The 18,672-nt window shown below is 51.4% G+C and overlaps 1 protein-coding gene across 1 annotated transcript; it reads left to right on the forward strand.

Moving 5' to 3' along the window:
* Nucleotides 1-650: 650 nt before the first annotated feature.
* On the forward strand, nucleotides 651-16,399 carry LOC125703003 (fibrinogen-like protein 1-like protein). The gene is made up of 5 exons (XM_048966939.1): nucleotides 651-1,581; nucleotides 5,009-11,952; nucleotides 12,129-12,272; nucleotides 12,757-13,065; nucleotides 13,742-16,399. Exons 2-5 carry the CDS (start codon nucleotides 11,949-11,951, stop codon nucleotides 14,368-14,370), a joined length of 1,086 nt encoding a protein of 361 aa, XP_048822896.1. The 5' UTR covers nucleotides 651-1,581; nucleotides 5,009-11,948; the 3' UTR covers nucleotides 14,371-16,399.
* The last annotated feature ends 2,273 nt before the right edge of the window (nucleotides 16,400-18,672 follow it).

Below are 18,672 nucleotides of genomic sequence, written 5' to 3' on the forward strand. Positions count from 1 at the left end.
GTGTGGCTTTGCGCCCGTTGACCCTCGTCCTGTCCCTGCCTGGCCCCGTCCGTTTGACTCCTGCCCATTACAGGCACTGATCGCCCCTCAGCCTTTCTCCGCGTGAACAGCCCAGGGCTCTCAGCCTTTCCTCATAAGGGAGATGCTCCAGGCCCTGACCAGCCCTCCTCTGGGCTCTCTGCAGCAGTTCCCAGTCTGAGCTGAGGAGCAGAACTGGACACAGTGCTATGGATGTTCCCTGCACAGGGCAGACCAGAGGGGAGGATGACCTCCCTGCCTTGTTGGCCGTGCTGTATGTGGTGCACCCCAGGACACCATTGGCCGTCTTGCCACCAGGATGCACCGCTGGCTCATGTCAGCCTGGTGGCCATTAGGACCCCTAAGTCCTCTGCAGAGCTCCTCTCCAGCAGCTCAGCCCTTGCCCTATACTGATGTGTGGGGTTATTCCTCCCACGTGTAGCACCTACACCTGCCCTTGTTGAACCTCATCAGGTTCCTCTCCACCCAACTCTCAGCCTACCCAGGTCTTGCTGAATGGCAGCACGGCCTTCTGATGTGTCAGCTGTTCATCCCAGTGTTGCATCATCAGCAAATTTGCTGAGGACGTACTCTGTCCCTTCATCCAGGTCACTGATGAGGGTATTGAACAAGACTGGGCCCAGCACCAACCCCTGGAGAACACTGCTGGTTACAGCCTCTGACTGCACTCTGTGCCACCAATAGCAGCTCTCTGAGCTCTGCCACTCAGCAGTTCTGCATCCATCTCACTGTCTGCCTGTCTATCCCACAGTTCCTGAGCTTCATTACAAGGATGTTTGTGGGAGACAGTGTAAAAAGCCTTGCTGCAGTTGAGGTACATGGCATGCACCACCTCTCCTCATCTCCTCAGCCAGTGATGACATCATTCCATTGTGCATCTCCTCTGAAAAAGCACTGCATGAAACATGGGAGTTAGTGCTTTGTTGTAATGGTGTCAACGGTTTATGGGCTGGTCCGGCCCAGTTCCGTGACCAGCAGGGCGGAGGGATCTGCGGATCCGCGCCTCTGGGAAAGGGGAAGCAGGGGACCCCAAAATACTTGAAAACAACAGCACTGATCTGAGGTGAAACAAATGATTTTACTAAATATAGTATTAGTAAAATACAATGAGAGAGAGAGAGAGTCTGTTTGAATTGTATAGACCTCACCACAATGCTGGGGTGAGAAGTGCAGTCCAGTTGAGTGACTGAAGTACAGATGGCGAAGCGCAGGCGGCGAAGCGCAGGCGGCGAAGCGCAGATAGCGAAGCGCAGACAGCGAAGAGCAGGCAAAGAAGAAGAATCAGGTGACCTTGCTTGGAGTTATATCCCCTTGCTGACCGCAAAGTCTCCTGGGGAAAAGTAGTTCTTCTCCGACGGACGAACATTCGGCAGATATCAAACCCCACCCCCAATGCATTACATGATGTTATGGTGTGGAATACTGATGACCAAAAATCATAAAACCATGACAAATGGTTTCCTCCAGTACTGAGAGAACAGCAACTAACAGCAAGGGTTCCCTCATCTTCAACTTGCAAGCCTTCAGCCAAAGCACTCAGAGGTAAAGTGTTCCCTGTATGCCAGCGTCTGGGGCTCTAATCTGGGGCCCTAAAGGTGGAGGCCTCTCTGCCTCCACAGATCAAACAATTCTCATTCTTACTGGTTTGGTTTTTGGCCATCTGGCTCCAGCCAAGCCTCTGTGAAAGGACAGGAAAAATACATGAAAAAAATGTAAATTGTGATGCCACTTCCTTAAAAGTTAATGTGATTGTTTTCAAAAGTAATATTTTAGATTGATATGCAAGAACTGTGTAACTAGCTAAATAGAAGGTTACAATTTATTGGAGGTGGAGAAAGGTTCCTGAGGAATGGAATTGGTTCTAGGGAACAAGCTTCTATTAAGGCATCACATGACGTACAAGGATGGGAGTGTGTGAGTGCAGAGTCAGACAGGATGGTCAGGATGGGTTTGATTCAGAGCAATCAAAGCAGCACAGAGTACAAACTCTTGAAATGAAGAAACTTTTAAATAGTTTTTCCAGTGTATTACCAAGTATTTCCACTTGGCTGGAAATAACAGAAGAGCCTGGGTGCCTTTGTGGATCACAACATGACTAATGGGCATTGTGTGATGTGAGCTGAGTTGTGTTGGATACGGTGTTTGCAGAAGGCAGTGTGTGTGGCACGGCAGCTCTTATCTCTGCAGCCCCATTCTGATGACAGGGCTGCAAAGAGTGGGTCAGAGCAACAAGGCAGTAGAGCTGGAAGTTTGCTGAATGTTGCAGCATTTGGGTATGGTCAGATGATATCAATATCCCTCCCTCAGTGACCCTTATCTATTCATGTTTAAATCCAGAGATTATGCTGTTGAAGAGCAAGCGGCTCCCTTGTATAATTCATTCAAAATAATTCAACACTATCTTTCTGAGTATCTGCGCAGTTCCTGTGGCTGCATCTCCTGCTGAGCACAGCAAGAGAGCCGTGTCGTGGCTACCACCCTGCTGCTGGCTGCTTTCCTTCTTACTGCTGTAGCTGTCACTACGTGGCTGCTTCTGCCGCACCTACTCCTGCAGTCGCTCTGCAGTGGCTTCGCCTCCAGTGGGCGCTGGGTTTCCCATCTGTGGATCCATATATGCGTCTCCTGCAAGCATTCAGATACTTCCCTCTGTAGTCTTCTCTTCGGCCCAGCTTGAAATATCCCCACTGCAGACTTCCAGACTTCCAGAGCACCTGCTGCTGGAGCTGAGCACCTTTGTGCTGAGGAAACAGCACCGTCCTCTGCAACGTGTGCTTTCATACAAATGAGAAAACCCAGCATGCTGCAGGGCAGTGCCATGCTGACTCACAGACATCAAGAAGCCACCAGCTTGTGTCAGTCAATGGTGAAATGGATTTTTGCACCCTTCCAGCTGCAGGAGTGACCTTGCTGCGCTGCAAAGAGCCTTCCTGGTTACCATCACCATAAAACAGTATTTTCTGCTGACCCTTGCAGTGCCAGTCCCCCACTTACTTAACCCAAATGAACCCATGCCATTTCCCTGTGTTGTGTATTCTGGACGATATGCAGAGAGCCTTCACATATTCCCAACAGCCTTGAAATTGCAATTTGTTCTCTTATGAAACCATACTGATGGCTCTCCCCTATTTTTGCTGCACTCTGCAAAATGACCCTCTTTCACCTCTTCGTGGCCCTGAAGCTGAGCTGTGAGTGCAGTTTGCCAACGTTCTTTTTTCCCATATTTTATTTTTTCACTCAAACTGAACACTGTTTGGTTTTGTTTTGTTTTGTTTTGTTTTGTGGTTGCTTTTTTTTTTTTTCTTCAAAATCTTTCCCCCAGTAATTTCCAAGTTCCTTAGCAGTCAAATTCCATTCTTCAGTGGAAGTCCATTTGCATGCTGAGCTGAAGCACCTTTCAAGAACACAGAACTCAGACTGACCTCTGGGGTGTCACTTCTTGTCCCTCACTCTGCATTTAGGACAAAGGCTCACTTCTGGCAGGCAGAGTGCAGAGGTGGGACAAGAATTAAGACAGCCGATCGTTACGTGTTCCGCACCCACACAGAATTGGTCCTCTGAAGGCTTCCAGGTCCTTCCTACTCCCAAGCTGCAGTGCAGCCCCTCGTGAGGAGCCTGCTGGAGGTGGCACTGAGCAGGCTGGGCTGCCACCTTTTCTGGGCTTGGGCTTTTTCCAAGCAGCTCACTGGCACCAGAATGTCAGCAGGAGCTGCTGCTCCCTGCAAGCCTGCAGGACTGCCAGCAGTGCTGATGCTCAGCAGCTTTGTGCCAGCACTATTAATCTGCAGCTCTCTAAGCTCTTGACAGCTATTGAGTTAATTAAAGTTTACGCTCTCCCTTTGGACTGAATGAGCTAAAACCCATTTTGGTTTGATGGAGATCTTTTCAGTGGTGCTCGCTTATAGCCTGGCTCTCAGGAACACAGAAGCCTTTTCCCATCACTCTCACGGCATGAAAAGACCCTGGAGGGTTTGTAACTCACCGCTAACTTCCCTCAGTGTGATACAGGAGGTGATTAATCGGATAAATTGCCACAGAGCTGTGTTACCTGTTCTAAGCTGCTGCCAAGTGCTCCCATTAGTTGCCTTGTGCTGCGCCTCACTGTAACCCAAGGTGTCAGAAAATGTCAATTTTCTGTTCCTGCAAAAGTGTGTATAAAAAAACTTTATGACTGCTTAAATGCGATTCTGCAGCTTTTATTTCCGACAGAGAAGTCTCTGTGTTTCTATGGAAGATGTTATGGTGAGAAAGAGTAGCAGAAGCCAGCTTATTTTGATACTTTCATGGCTTCTCCAATACTTCTTCCCCTTAGCGATCCCTATGATGTATAAATGAAGCTATCCCATCTAGCAGCTCAAACCTAGTCAGAAATGCAGTTCAGTTCAGGGTAAGTCAGAACAGCTCCGATGGCCATGGGAAGACCAGTCTTGAGGCAAAGCTCAGGCCTCTGCCCTGTCTCCAGCCATGGGAGCCCGCTCTCCAGGCTGCTTTTTTTCCCCATCCTTCTGCTCCTTGCCAGCTGTGAGGCACCCGAACCCCTGTGCTTCCACCCATACAGGTGTGGGGTTTGGCTCATGCGGACGTAAGAACTGGGACCAGAGCTTGAGCAACTGAGCCAGAGCTGTTGTCCATTTCTGCAGCATCTAAGAGCATCAGCATCGCGCTCAGAGGCACAGCTGATGGGGTCACCGTCCATGGAGGTGTTCAGAGCCACGGAGATGTGGCACCGAGGGATGTGGTGATAGACATGGTGGGTGCATTGGGGTTGCTCTTAGTGATCTTAGAGGTTTTTTCCAACCTTAATGATTCTATGATTCTATGAAGCAGAGAGTTCTGTGCTTTGAGTATCCTTTGACATGCAGAAATCAGTGAATATTTTTATATGGTTGTTTAACAGGCTGGAGAATTTGGTAATGCAGTGATGCCCAGCACTGGATGTAGCTACAAAGGCATCTCTTTCTCTCTCCACCAGCTGCAATGCATGGATCAAACAGTATGCTTGGAGAAAGGAGATGGTACTGTAGTGACAGCAGAAATCAGATCCAGCCCAGATGCTTCTGTGTTGCCAGAGAGGTCCCAGGTGCATCAGCCCACTGGCTTCCTGCCTTCCTGCTGCCACCTCACCACACCAAGCAGAGAGAGATTAATACATTAATAGACCACTACTGAGAAAGAAAAAAGCTTTGTTATGTTTATGCTTGCCCTTACTGGCTGCTGCTGCCAGAACTGAGATTAATGCCATAAATCCAGTGGTGAGTTTAGGAACTGCTGTTGAGGTTTCCCATTACCTCTGTGAGATGCTGTAGGAGCTGTAGGAGTTATTTTCAAAGCAGTGGGGTTGCAGCCGGTGGAAGAGAATGGCATGGGGCATCTTGTAGGACTTGTTTTCATTGCTTTCAGCTTTGTCGTACACCAGCTGCTTGGGTTGGAGTTCCTCGTGTCTCGTACCTGCCACCCTGGGCTGCAGGGGAAGGTGAGGAGGAGAAAGCATGGGTTCAATGACTGCTGGTAGGTGGTGGGATCTTGGGCATCAGGTGCAGACCTGGGGCACACCAAAGGTTGGGCCAAGAAGGCAGAGCCCATGGAGAGGTGGGGAGATCTGCTGCCCTCTGTGCCCCTCACTGGGCCGTGCCTCCATCCCAGTACCCATCATATCCACACATTCTCGACCACATGACATCAAAACTGTTTGGGGATGGTTTCCAGGGGCTGCTGCAGACCGAGTTTCCCGGTTGCCCAGGAGATGGCAGTCCTGCATTCGGACAAGATATGCAGGCAGTCCCCAGCCGGCGCCCGTCATTTACTGGAAAAGGATCCCGACTCGTCGGCTGTGTGTTTGGCTCTGCTGGGGAGGGAAAGGGCTCTGTTTGCAGTGACTGGTGCTCTATCCTATTCTGAGCTGAACAAGAGACACTGCGGTTGGGAGGCGAGTCCTGGATGTGCAGCCCGGGAAGTGCAGCCCTTCACAGAGACTGCTGGACATTGGCAGCAACAGCTTGGGATCTAGTTCTCATCATCCTCCTACTCTAGGTACTGAGTAGGTACTAGGTGAGGATATGATACATATGGTGGGAAATTCAGGATTACTGCAATTTGTCTTTGCTCTTACAGATCAGGAGGCACTAAAATTTATTTTATTTGGATTTCTTTGATGTTTGCAAGGCAGAAAGTTGAACCTATCAAGGGAACCCATGGTTGAACCAATCTCTGTTCTTTCTCAGCAAGGGGTGGGTAAGTGATGTGCCAGCCAGGGTGCCATCTCCATGGGCACGACCGATGTGTGCCACCTCCCAGCTGCATGTCCTGGGCTGCAGCTTCAAAATTCCTCTTCCCTTTATTCTTCTCCTTGAAAGAAGCAGTCAGTGTTGGTGGTGGTGAGGTGGTGCTGCACAGAGCCACTGCAAGGAGACTTCAAATGGCAAACGTGCCACAAACAGAGCTGGTACCTGTGGGGACAGCTGTGCCCAGTGGGTTTCACCAAAAAGAGCATCTTCTCAGATGAGGAGTTCCCTTGTAAGAGAAATCAGCAAGGGAAAGAACTGACCTTCAAAGCAAGAATGAAAACTTGCCAGGATTGTTCATAGGGCAAAAACAGGACTTTCCCTTTTCCACTCTGGTGCAAAAGGCTGTTGCAGTGCTCTGCTTTGCAGTGCAAGGAGTGCCAGTGGCAGTCATGCTGCTGAGCTGTAAGCTCCCTTGGGAAATGAGGATTCTTCATCCCTTTTCTCTTTAAAATCACAAAAGCAGCAGCTCTAAGTTCCTTTATTTAAATTCCATTCTTTAATAAAAGCTCTGTAGTCTTCACTCTTTAAACTCAGAAAATGTTTACATGAAGTTAACTGAAGTTACCAGTTATTTCTTTGTCACTTTTCTAGTGGATGGCAAATGTTCTTCAAACTCTTGCAAGTCTAACATCTTCTTTCCAAATGTTTCTTTGCAAATGCATAAGATCAGTGCCTCTATGCAATCACCCATAGATGAGCATGAGATGACTCCATGTACAGACAGCATCCAAAAACCTGCCTGGAATGGCTACTGTAGAGAACCATTTAGCAAGGATTCCCTCCCTATTAGCTGGACAAGTTGTTATTTTGAGATTCCTTTGCAAACTCAGGACAAGAAGGCAACCTGTTCCTCCCTGACCCATCAGTTCTTCCATTGTTGCCTTCCTCAGGCTGAGGGCTGTAAGAAGCACTGGCATTAACAAGCAGTTTTAAAGTTGGAAGATGTAGGTAAAGGAAATAGAAATGTTTGCATTCATCTGGAACAGCCTTCCTTTTAAATCCTGGTGTGACTAAAAGGATTTATGTGAGCAAATGAATTGAATACAAGAAGGAGATAGAACTGCCTCTCGGAGGATGTTCTCATATTACCCTTTATAGAGACAGAAGCAGAGCTGCAGGTTGGACAGATGTGTGTTTAGAACGTGAGCCTGGGGAGCTGGTGACCCACAGGAGCAGGCAGCCAGTGAAGTGTGCTGGAGCCATGCTGCTGGCTCCCAAACACGGGCTTTGGCTCGCAGATCTGCTGGCTTCTTGCACTTCCTTGGGGCATTTCTTTTCTTTCCTTTTCTCCCTGATGAACCCTTGAATTCACGGGACTCTGGACACCACATTACAGTATCACAGAATCGTAGAATCACCAAGGTTGGAAAAGAGCTCTAAGATCACCATCCAACAGTCCGCCTATCACCAATATTTGCCACTAAGCCGCGTCCCTCAGTACAACATCTAAACGTTTCCTGAGCACTTCAGGGATGGGGATTATTCAGCTGTTCTCGGTATCTGCACCTGAAAACTCTCTCCTCTTGTCTTTCTGCAGCATGACAAGTGATGAGCAGTTGTTCCTGTGTCACCTTCCCCTCCTTCCCATGACTCAGCCCCCTCTGCTCTTGCAGCTGCTGGCAACCCCACTGTCCTGCAGCACCATCCCCGGGCCCATTGCCCTGGGTTGGGGGCCAGAGTTCCCACCCACCGTGCCCACGTTTGCTGGGAGGCAGCATGGGGCCCTCAGTGCATTGCGCCCGGAGCTGCAGGTAGCCCAGGGCCCATCTTTCTGATAAAAAGGAGAGAGCCAATTAATTCTGGAGCCAGAACAGCCACAGAAGAGGAGACTTCAGGGAGGATTTAGCGAGCAGTGGCCCAGATACATCAAACCGTCTGCAGCACAGCGCAGTATCCCATTAGGGCTCCTCTGTGTAACAGCTGATGTTACTTATCCTATTAGATGACTGACGCTGCTTTGATGTATTCCCAGGAGACTGGGCCATGGTTTTCCCAGGTGGATTTCTGCCACCCCTGACGTGAGGTTCGTGCCCACCAGGCAGGGTTCTGAAGTGAGGATGAGCTGCGTGGCTCTGCTCCTTCCCTTTGCTTGGAGGTGTTGTCCCCAGGCGTGCCAGCATCACTGCTCTTTCCCTGTTGCACTGGGCAGGCTCCTTGCTGACCAGGGAGGCTGCTTTGCTCTGCTGGGTCTGCTGGCCTTGCGCTGGAGCTCTCCTGCCTCCAGCCTGGAGTTAATTCTGCTGATTCCCGGTTTCTTCCCAACAACATGAGCTGTTTGCCTCCACCAAAAGGTGGAGTGTTTAGCTAATCAAAATCCATTCTGAAATTAGGGACTGGTCTGTTTCTGTTGGCATTACCTCACCCACTTCCTCCAGGTCTGCTTAATGCAGATCCCCACACATCCACTGCGGTTTTGCCATGCTGAGGGTCTGCTAGGCAGAATGAACTTGAACTTTGTTCACGCTCAGCTGGGGCTTGGCTGAGCCCTGATAGAGCAGCAGGGCTGGAGCTGTTCTCAGATTAATGGGACAGAGCAGAAAGAAAAGTCACATTGCTGCCTACCACCTGGGGAGCTGTGAGATGCAGCCTTGACCTCAAATAGTTCCTATCTGCAGGCAGAGAGAAGGGAAGAGGCTGCTGTGATCAAGTGCTGGAGCACTGCAAAGAAGCAATGTTTTGTTAAACTGATAAAACCTGGCACCCACATCGCTGCAGGGCTGCACATACTGTGAGTGCAGATGAAAATTCACTGGCTTGGAAGTAAAAGGGTGTTAGAAGTGCCTCTTTGGAAGATGGCCGCGGGGTGACATCTGTATCATCTTCTGTGTGTGGGCTTGGAATGTGAAAGATATTTCTGGAGAGCTGAACCTTACCAATAAAGCTGGCTACCTCCAGCAGCCAATAAAGCTGGTGAGCTCTGACAATCAATGAAGATGGTAAACTCAAACAACCTCGTGTCGTGTCCTTGTGAACCCATCACCCCACAGCGACCTCACATCTGCTGTGCTGTGGGGTGATGCACGCAAACCCAGTGAGGAGAGTCCATCCAGGAGAACGTGGCAGAAGTTTGGCTGTGGAATGGGACCAAAGCTCAGCATAGCTGCTGCACTGCAGTGTCATTAAACGTGGTTTGGGATGTGCAGATAACCCTGCACAGCTGGGGGACAGCGCGGTGGTCAGCGTGCAGGGAGAGGGAGAGATATGACTAGAGATCCCAGCCAACATTTTGAGTTTCAACCCCAGTAAGATTCCATCCCCAAACAGCCCTTGTCACTCTCAGCCTGGTGCCAGTGCCACTTTTCAAAAGCCACATTCCAACCTGTCCCTCTGCTGGGAGAAAGAAGAGGACAGACTCTTTAGTGGGGTCTGTTGTGACAGGACAGGGGGAATGGTTTCCAACTAAGAGAGGGGAGATTTAGATAGGATGCAAGGAATAAGATTTGTACACTAAGGGCAGTGAGACACTGCACAGGTTGCCCAGAGAGGCGATGGTGCCCCATCCCTGCAGACAGCCAAGGTCAGGCTGCAGGGGCTCTGAGCACTGATGGAGCTGTGGGGGTCCCTGTGCACTGCAGGGAGTGGGACCTGATGGCCTTTAGGGGTCCCTTCCAACTCCAGTGATGCCCTTGGCAGAGGAAACTGGCCAAGGAAACAGGAAAGGACGATGGTACAGGAAAGTGCTGCAGCACCCGTGCAAAAAGGGACCAGCAGAACATATGCAGATAAGAAGGCAAGCTTTGTCTTCTGAATTAAGGATCAGGAAATAGCAACATGGTCATAAATACTGCTTTTCAATAACTGCGCTTGCAGGCATTGAATCCATCGAAGCCTAAGAGGAAGGAGAGGTTCCTCCATGAGTGAGATTGGAACCAAAAGCCCCTTCCTCATCGTGCAGATGCTCATAGAGCCTGTAGGTTATCACGAGAACTTAGTTCTGGCCCATACTCAGATGATAGTGGATTTTTAGTCCTATCTTCCCGATACATTAATGTTTGCTTTAAACAAATCGAATCCCTCTTTATAACACCATAAGAAAGCACAGAATGTGGCATTTATATCGCAGTAAAATTTTATGTGTTTGCACAACTACTTGACAGCACAAACATCGGTGTTTCCTTAGGGGATGTGCTTTGAGGTTTCCTGTGGGGAAATGGGACCACTCACAGCTCGCAGCTGGGAGACAGGCATTTTCCCTATTGCAGATGCTCCAGAGGCCAGTAAGGAAAAGGAAATTGTCAAGGGCAAGAGCTACCTGTACAACAGGGGATTGTATCTCGCCATCAGCACACAGCTCCTCGTCCTCTCTGCAGTCACACTGGGGATCGACTCCCTCTGAATTTGTTGCTCCAGCACTGTGCAGGGGTGCGAAGCAGAGCCTGTGCTGGTGGGTGAGCTGCCCTATGGCTATGGGCATGGTGCCTCTGGAGAGCAGACTGAGTTCTGGAGAACTCATTCTGTCATTTTTCTTAGCTTGGATTTTGGCAGAGAGGCAATTCCAGGCACACCGTGCCCTTCAGAACTCTAAAAGTTCGTCATCTTCCTCATGATCCTCCACGGGTCAGAGACTCCTGGCTCCTTGGATGGGACTTTTGCGAGCCTGGCGTGGCTTCATGGCCACCCCAGTGATCAAAGATCTGGTGACTTGTGGCATCCACACGGACCCATCAAGAACCATGAAATGCTGGGCATGGATAATGTCCCATCCCTATCAGAGATGCTGTTCAACCATCTCATCTGTGCGAAAGTGATTTTGAAACATCATGTAAGAGATCATGCAGGTGGGAAAACATCCCATTTTTTGATTCACACAGTAACTTTCTGGAAATCTCCCTGGTTGCTCTGATCCAGTGGCTGAGCTGCAAGCTGGTGCCCAGGAACAGCTCTGGAGATTTCCTGAGGAGATCTGGACTTCTCCATGCAAGCAACACAATTCAATTCTGCACACTCTGCCTAAGGAGAAGGAGATTCTCCTGGCACCAGGTGCTCCCCAGGGTGATGCTTGGGATCTGACAGTGGGATACAAACAGTCTTGTGTTTCAGCTGGCCCCTGATATGACAAGGTAGACCATTTCCACCATCGTTTTGGTTCTGCTTCATGCCTGCTGGACTCCCGTTGAGCCACACAACATGTTCGTTCCAGAAGGGATCTCACTGCACCCAGCTCCTCGCCACCTCGGCACAGATCCAGCAGGAGAGACTCTGGCATGACAGGGCACTGCACTGAGCGGGGCTGCATCTCCAGCATGAACACTGAAGCGACAGGAGGGAGCTGAGCAAACATCTTGGAAAGCAGTTGGTATGTGCACAGGAGACCTGCATGGCACACAGGGAAGCGCACCGATGAGCTTTTCTAAGAACTTGCTTGCCACTCTGCAGCTGGAGCGATATTTGCTTTGGTCCTGATAAAGGCTCTTATCAGAGAAGATCAATCTGCCTGCTGTGGGGAAGTGACCGTTTGGGTTACAGCCCTGTTACTGGCAGTCATCTGTGTGCCCCAAGGTGAGCACAGGACCGGCCCTGGGGCAGCGTCAGCCGCACTCCTCCCCAGCATCTGCAGCTATAAATCCTGTGGTTCAAAGCGTGTCTCCAGACACATCCTGGGCTTCTGAGTGTTTCTGTGGAGGCAGCATGGGTGAGTGCGTGTGAAGAGCAGGGTGGGTTGCCCCCTCTAAACCCACTGCACCAGCAGAGCCCTCCCTTTGCTCCTGTGGATGGAGGACTGGCTGCCAGGGCAATAGGATGGCACCAGGTACTTCACAACAGCAGTGGAACTGTGCTCTACACTCACCTTGTCCCTTCTTCCCACAGCTTCCCAGTGTGCTCCCCTCCTGCTGCTTGCCTGTGTGGTGGCCCTGCCTGCCCTGAGTCTCACTGGTGCTGCCCAAGACCTGACCCTCCTCAGTCGATCTGTCTCAAATAGCAGTCCATCAGCTCTCAGCGTGCTGACAGACGGTAGGTACACGAAAGGCCTTCATCTCTGCAGGCAGAACCATGCTCGGGCCCCTGCACAGATGTCCTGCCCTCTCTCTGTCTGGTAGGACGGGGAAGGTTGGTCCTGCAGGGAGGTGGAAGTTGGGCTGGCTCAGCAAGCAGGTCAGAAAACCTCTGCAGGCCACAGTGGTCTGGGGTAGGGAAAATCGGGTCCACAAATAGCACCAAGTGCCACCAGTGGTAGAAGAGCATGACTGATACCCATTTGGCTGGAGGCACAGATTGCAATGCCATGCCCAATCTCTAACGCAGCAAAAATATTTGGAAATGGGGACTTTAGAAGATAAAGGCGCCTTCTCCATCTAGGAGGTGTTAAGGCTTTACATCTTACTGCTTGGGCTCCACCTCTGGAGACAGAAAGCATCTCCTGATCTGAGTTCCAGCTTTGCTGGATCTTCCCTACTTCTTCCAACTCTTCTCCGTGCTGTTGGTTTCCATGTCACAGGTAAGATCCGCCTGGTGAATGGCTCCAAACCCTGCTCTGGACGGATGGAGGTCTGGTACCACAATGAGTGGGGAACGGTGTGTGACGACGGCTGGGACCTGAAAGATGCCTCTGTGGTCTGTAGGCAGCTTGGCTGCGGGGAAGCAGTGTCAGCTCCATCTCAAGCTTTCTTTGGAAGTGGATCCGGACCTATTTGGCTGGATGATGTGAACTGCATTGGGAACGAGAGCCTCCTCACTCAGTGCACGCTGAGGGCCTGGGGACAACACAACTGCAGGCACAGCGAGGATGCAGGCGTCGTGTGCTCAGGTAGAGCGTGCTGCTCTGTGTCCCTTACTAATATCCAACTGCAGGTGTGCGATGGGATGCACCTCTGTCTTCTTCGACGGGGTCTTATTAGATTCCCCTCTCTCCTGCCACACTGGCCAGTATGGGGTGGGTCCAGTGCCACTCTGTGTGGAAAAGGGCCTCACAGCATCTCTCACCCCAACCCCACTCCAGGTTTAATGCTGACAGAGGTGAGGAAGTGCCCAGCACAGGCTGCAGTGCTCGTGTGTGTGTGTGTGTGTATGTGCACCATGCAGGTGATGAAGGCACCTGTGTGCTGGCAGAGGCTGTTCTCTCTCCTCAGCCACAGGAAGGGGCAAGGTCCTTTTCACATCCCTGTCCAGTCCAATTCTGTTTTAGCCACACAGCCCCTTTCAACATCTATATTGTTCTCCGAGTCTGATACCAGCATGGTCCAGTGGGACTGTTGCCCTTCCCTTGGGGCCACCTCCTGCCAGGTCCTGTTGGAGAAGATGAGCAAAGGTCTGAGGCCAACCCAGTCGCACTGTCAGGAGAGCGCATTGACCTCTCTGGGCTGGGACAGCTGAGAATCTGCGAGGTGCTCTGGCCAGTTGTCCGTCTGTTCTTCCACAAGATGAAGGCGTGCTCTTTTTCTGTTGCACAGCCTTTTGTTAAAGCATGCTCTCTCCTGCCCCAGGTTGGCCCAAGGACTGCAGTGAGCTCTCTGCAGGCAGCCCCAGCGGCGTCTACATCATCCAGCCCTCAGGGCTGCACCCCCTCGTGGTGTACTGCGAGATGAACGTGACGGACGGGGGCTGGACGGTCATCCAGAGGAACAGCCACAACACAGACATCACCTGGGCCGAGTCCTGGAGCACCTACAAGTACGGCTTTGGGAACGTGCGCGGCGACTACTGGCTGGGCACCGAGTACATCCACCAGATCGCCAAGCAGAAGGTCTACCAGGTCAGGTTCGTCATCTCAGACAACGCCAACAACGTCAAGTTTGCAGACTACAACCTCTTCAGCGTGGAGGACGAGGCCCAGGGCTACCGGCTGCGGCTGGGCTCCTACGCGGGCACAGCGGGGGATGCCATGGCTTTAGCCAATTCCGCCACTGTGCACGACAACATGAAGTTCTCTGCTAAGGACTTGGATCAGGACACCAACAGCGGGAACTGTGCCTCCGCCAATGGGGGCGGCTGGTGGTATTCGTCCTGTTACTCCGTACGGCTCAATTTCAAGGGCGGCTTGACGTGGAGCGGTCTGTGCAGCGGCAACTGCAGAGCTTCTGCCATCCTCATCAAACCAGCTACCTACTGCTAGCTGCATTTTCCTTTCCTTTCTGTCCAACCTGTGGCTAAGACTTGCTCGGCAAAGGGGTAGAAAAGGTAAAACGTGCCATGGCCAGACCTGATGCGTCGTGGGTCTTTGCTGAGGTTTGTGTCCCAGCTACTGAAGAAAATGAGCCGTCCTCCACTTCTCCCTCCTGTAGGTCTCTTCTGCTCCTCAATTCAGCCTTTATTCTTTTGCTCAGATCCGGGTCATTTTAATTGTGTTAATAATCAGAACAGTTGCTCCCAAAACCTGGAGTTTCCAGATGTGCAATGTGCCTCAGATAAAATGTGAAACAGCCAAACTGCAATGCATCTCTATGGCTGTGTGAGCTGATTGACATCTTTAACTTCAGACAAACAACACAACTTTCACTTGTAGAAAGATTAAAATCTCTCGATCAGGATTGCACAAATTCCCACTCTTTGCCTTCTGTACTTCAGGCTTAACGCTTGTCAAGTATCAAAATAAATCTGTATTCAAAGAACTATCCCAAGTGTTAACATCTATTTCAAGTCTCTGCTGTGCTCGCACAGGTCACCGTGTTCAAAAGCTTCCTCTGCTGAAGCCCTGCTTTCCCATAGGACAGGCGTTTGGGAAGGAGCTATGAATTAACAGCTTGTGTGCTGCGCTGCGAAGGGCAGTGGAGTTCAGCCACTGGAAATGGGAGGGGATGTCTTCTCTCACCTTCAAAACAGAGGGCGCTGTGAGCTGTGAGCTGTGATTGGAGCCATCTACACACATAATTTGAAGGATTTCAGCGGCACACAAAAAGATTGTCCTGCTGGAAAAACCGACCAAGTGTCCCCCTGGCTGTGCGCTCTGCCCTCCCCTCCAGGCAGCCAATGCCCAAGTGCACCTTGCCATCTTCAATCTTAAGCTGCTGTCTAATGATAAAGCTTTGTTATATCACCATATTACATTTCTTTCGGGTCCTCTTCAGCAAGCTAGAGCGAGTTGTTTTTAATGAGCTGCTTTGTTTGTCTGCAGTCTGGAAAAGCAAATGTGTCCTTGTGAATGGCTTTAAATGACAGCCCCAAATCCCAGGTGCACCCAGTGCAGGGTCAGGGAGCCCAGAGGTGCAGAGCTGTCCTGCTGCTGTGGAAGCACACGGCAGGGGAAAGCTTTGTGCAGCAGGCACGTAGCAGCAGATACATCAAGTCGGCCCTCTGAGCACGAAACAGTCTCAAATGTGCTTCAGTTACGGCACGGACCAGTAGGAAGCCAGAAGGCTCTGACTGGTTCCATCCCCCTTGTCGGCCACTCCTGGATGCAGCCGTTCCATCCATTACACCATCAGCCCGCCGGTGCAAAGCAGCGTTTCCCATACAGATCACAGCTTGCGTTGGTCTTCAAAGGATCAGTGTGTTTCTTTCTTTGAAGGAAGATGCTGCTGTGCTCCCTGCAGTTTCTGCCGTCCCCAGAGAAGCCCAGCCACCTCGTCCTGTGGCAGCACTGATGTCAGAGGGCGCAATAAAACGTGACAGCAATGACCAAGAAGTGATTGGAGAAGCAGGGAGTTTTGCTGCTGACTCTTCTCCAGTCTCCAGAGGGTGCCCTTGTCCCGGGGCTCCCCAGGCGGCCGTGGGGAGTGAAGAAAGTGTGGCCGTGCAGGGATGGGCAGGGAGAGCCACGAGGTATTGCCTGGCAGTTCAGCTGCAGGTTGCGATTTGCTCTGCTATTCGCCCTGCTCTGTTCCACTGGTGCAGGGTGGGATACATGGAGAGAGAGACTGAGACCTCTGGAGGAGGAAAACACAAGAATTACATCGCGCGGGTGTCAGAATTCTTTCCAAGAAGAGGAAATACAACCGTCTCTGAATTAGGGTTTCCCAGCCCTTTCCTGGAGAAGGAATGGACCCTACACCTTCCTCCAAAAGGCCTTGCTGCTCTCTCAGTCAATACTCTGCATTCTGACCCATTCCCTTCTTTCTGCCCATCTCATCTCCAAGAGCAACGTGATCCCTTCTCCTCCTCTCTGGGAATGCTGCACTGTCAGCATCCCTGTGGCTCTGCAGTGTTCTCTCCAGCCCAGGCCTCCCTACGCTGCAGGACCCAGAACTGCACACAGGTCCCCAGATGCAGCCCTACCAGTGAGGGGACCTCACCTCTCCGGCACTTGGCCACAGTGGAGCAGAGCCTGCCTGCGTGCCAGGACTGTTCAGTGACTTTGGAGTTTGTCCTAAGATTAAGGCCTTAATGTGACCCATATAACACAGCACTGAGCCATCAGATTGCTGTCTAGGCAACAAAACTGCAGCACTGCCTCCTGCTTTCACTTTCTCTATCCTCTGCTGAGTTCTGGGTGGCTTCTGAGATACTTGTTGGAATTTTCTTAATTAGAGAAAATCCTGAGAAATGGGTAACAGTGGGCAGAGTGAACCGTTTGGGGTGAGCATGGCTGCTGCTGTGGCACTTGGAGATCCAGCCTTCCCAAATGAATGTTTTCACAGCAGTGCTGTGGATGATGATGCACTGGAAGCACCGCTTCGAGTCCTCAGCTCCAGATGTGGGGCTGTATCAGCAACACCTTCATCAGGATTTCACAGACTTGTAAAATTGGAAAGTAATAGAATGGGTTGGGTTGGAAGGGACATCAAAAATAATCTGTTTCCAACTGCCTGCCACAGGCAAGGTTGCCAGCCACTAAATTGGGCACCAGCTGAGGCTGCCCAGAGTCCATCCACGGCCTGGGGCACCTCCAGGGAGGGGCACCCACAGCTCTGGGCAGCAGTGCAGCACCTCACTGCCCTCTGGGTGAAGAATTTCCATCTCGCATCTAATCTACATCTCCTCTCTTTTAGTTTAAAGCCATTCCCCCTTGTCTTATCAGCAAGACACAAGCAGCACGGCACCATCTCTTTCACCTGCCAAGGAAGAACCTCTGCAGGTACTGCTGGGTGGGCTGCATCCCTGTGCCATGCGCCAGCATCATGCAGCCCACTCTTTGAATATTAGTCACAGCTCCTCTCACCAGCTCCTGTGCATGCAATGGAAAACAGAGTATGAGTTTGGAGAGAGTTGCCTGAGGGTAGGAAGGCCCCACAGAGGGATGTGGACGGGCTGATCAATGGGCAGAGGCCAACGGGATGAGCTGCAACAGGACCAAGTGCCGGGTCCTGCACTTGGGTCACAACTGCCCCATGCAGTGCTATGGGCCTGGGGCAGAATGGCTGGAAAGATGCATGCAGGAAAAGCATGTGGGGGTGTGAGCTGATACCCACTGACCATGAGCCAGCAGCGTGCCCAGGGGGCCAAGAAGGCCAACGGCATCCTGGCTTGTGTCAGCAGTGCTGCAGCCGGCAGAGCAGGAGCTGCCCGTCCCTCTGTGCTGGCCCTGGTGAGGCTGCATTCAGTGCTGCGTTCAGTGCTGGGCTCTCACTGCAAGAAAGACGTGGAGGCCCTGGAGTGCGTTCAGAGAAGGAATGGAGCTGTGAGGGCTGTGGAGCATGCGTCTGATGGGAGCAGCTGGGGGAGCTGGGATGGGTCAGAGTGGGGCAGAGCTCAGGGGAGGCATCACTGCTGCCTGCAGCTGCCTGAAAGCAGGTGGTGGGGATGGGGGTTGGCCTCTGCTCCCAGGTAACAGCGATAGGGTGAGAGGTGATGGCCTTAAAATGCACTGGGGGAAGTTCAGGTTGGATATTAAGAAAAATTTCAAAAAGAGCAGCGATGCAGTGGCACAGGGAACCGTGGAGATGTGGTACTGAAGGCTGTGGTTATGCACATGGTGGGGTGGGTTGGGGTTGGATTGGGGACCTTAAAGGTTTTTTCCAACCTTAACGATGTTGTGATTCTAATAAAAATTCTATCACCGTTCCTTTTCCTGGTCCCCCCAGCTCTCGTGTTCTGAAAACTGCTGAACAACCATTATCAAATTATTCCTTATTCCCCTGCAGCCCTAGGGCTTTCCACGGCCTCAATCTCCTTCCGAACACGGGCATTCTGATACAACCAACCTTCTATCGCCGTTCTCACTTCTGATTACCCAACTTCCTCACCTCTGACTTTTTCCAACTGTTCATGCCGGGAACCAAACCGGCACACACCTTCTGGTTAAACAGCAGAAGCGATGTCTTCTGCTGTAAGGCCTGGGGCACCGGCAGGGATGGGGCACCCGCCGCTCGGGGCAGCAGCACAACGCCTCACCGCCCTCTGAGTAAAGAACTTCTTCCTTATAGCTGTTCCAAACTGCTCTCTGTTAGTTCAGAGCCACAGTCAGCCCTGTCCTATCCCCAATACCTGCCGGGTGTGACCGCCCGGCCCGGCACTGCCAGCCCCCACATCTCCGCACGTG

The sequence above is a fragment of the Lagopus muta genome, chromosome 20 (genome assembly GCF_023343835.1).
Source record: "Lagopus muta isolate bLagMut1 chromosome 20, bLagMut1 primary, whole genome shotgun sequence".
Lineage (NCBI taxonomy): Eukaryota > Metazoa > Chordata > Aves > Galliformes > Phasianidae > Lagopus > Lagopus muta.

Bases quoted from the DNA above. Each gene is read 5' to 3' on its own strand.
- LOC125703003 (XM_048966939.1), top strand. The intron at 12,273-12,756 runs GTAGGTACACGA...TCCATGTCACAG, and splicing joins TCTCAGCGTGCTGACAGACG to GTAAGATCCGCCTGGTGAAT. The intron at 13,066-13,741 runs GTAGAGCGTGCT...CTCCTGCCCCAG, and splicing joins TGCAGGCGTCGTGTGCTCAG to GTTGGCCCAAGGACTGCAGT.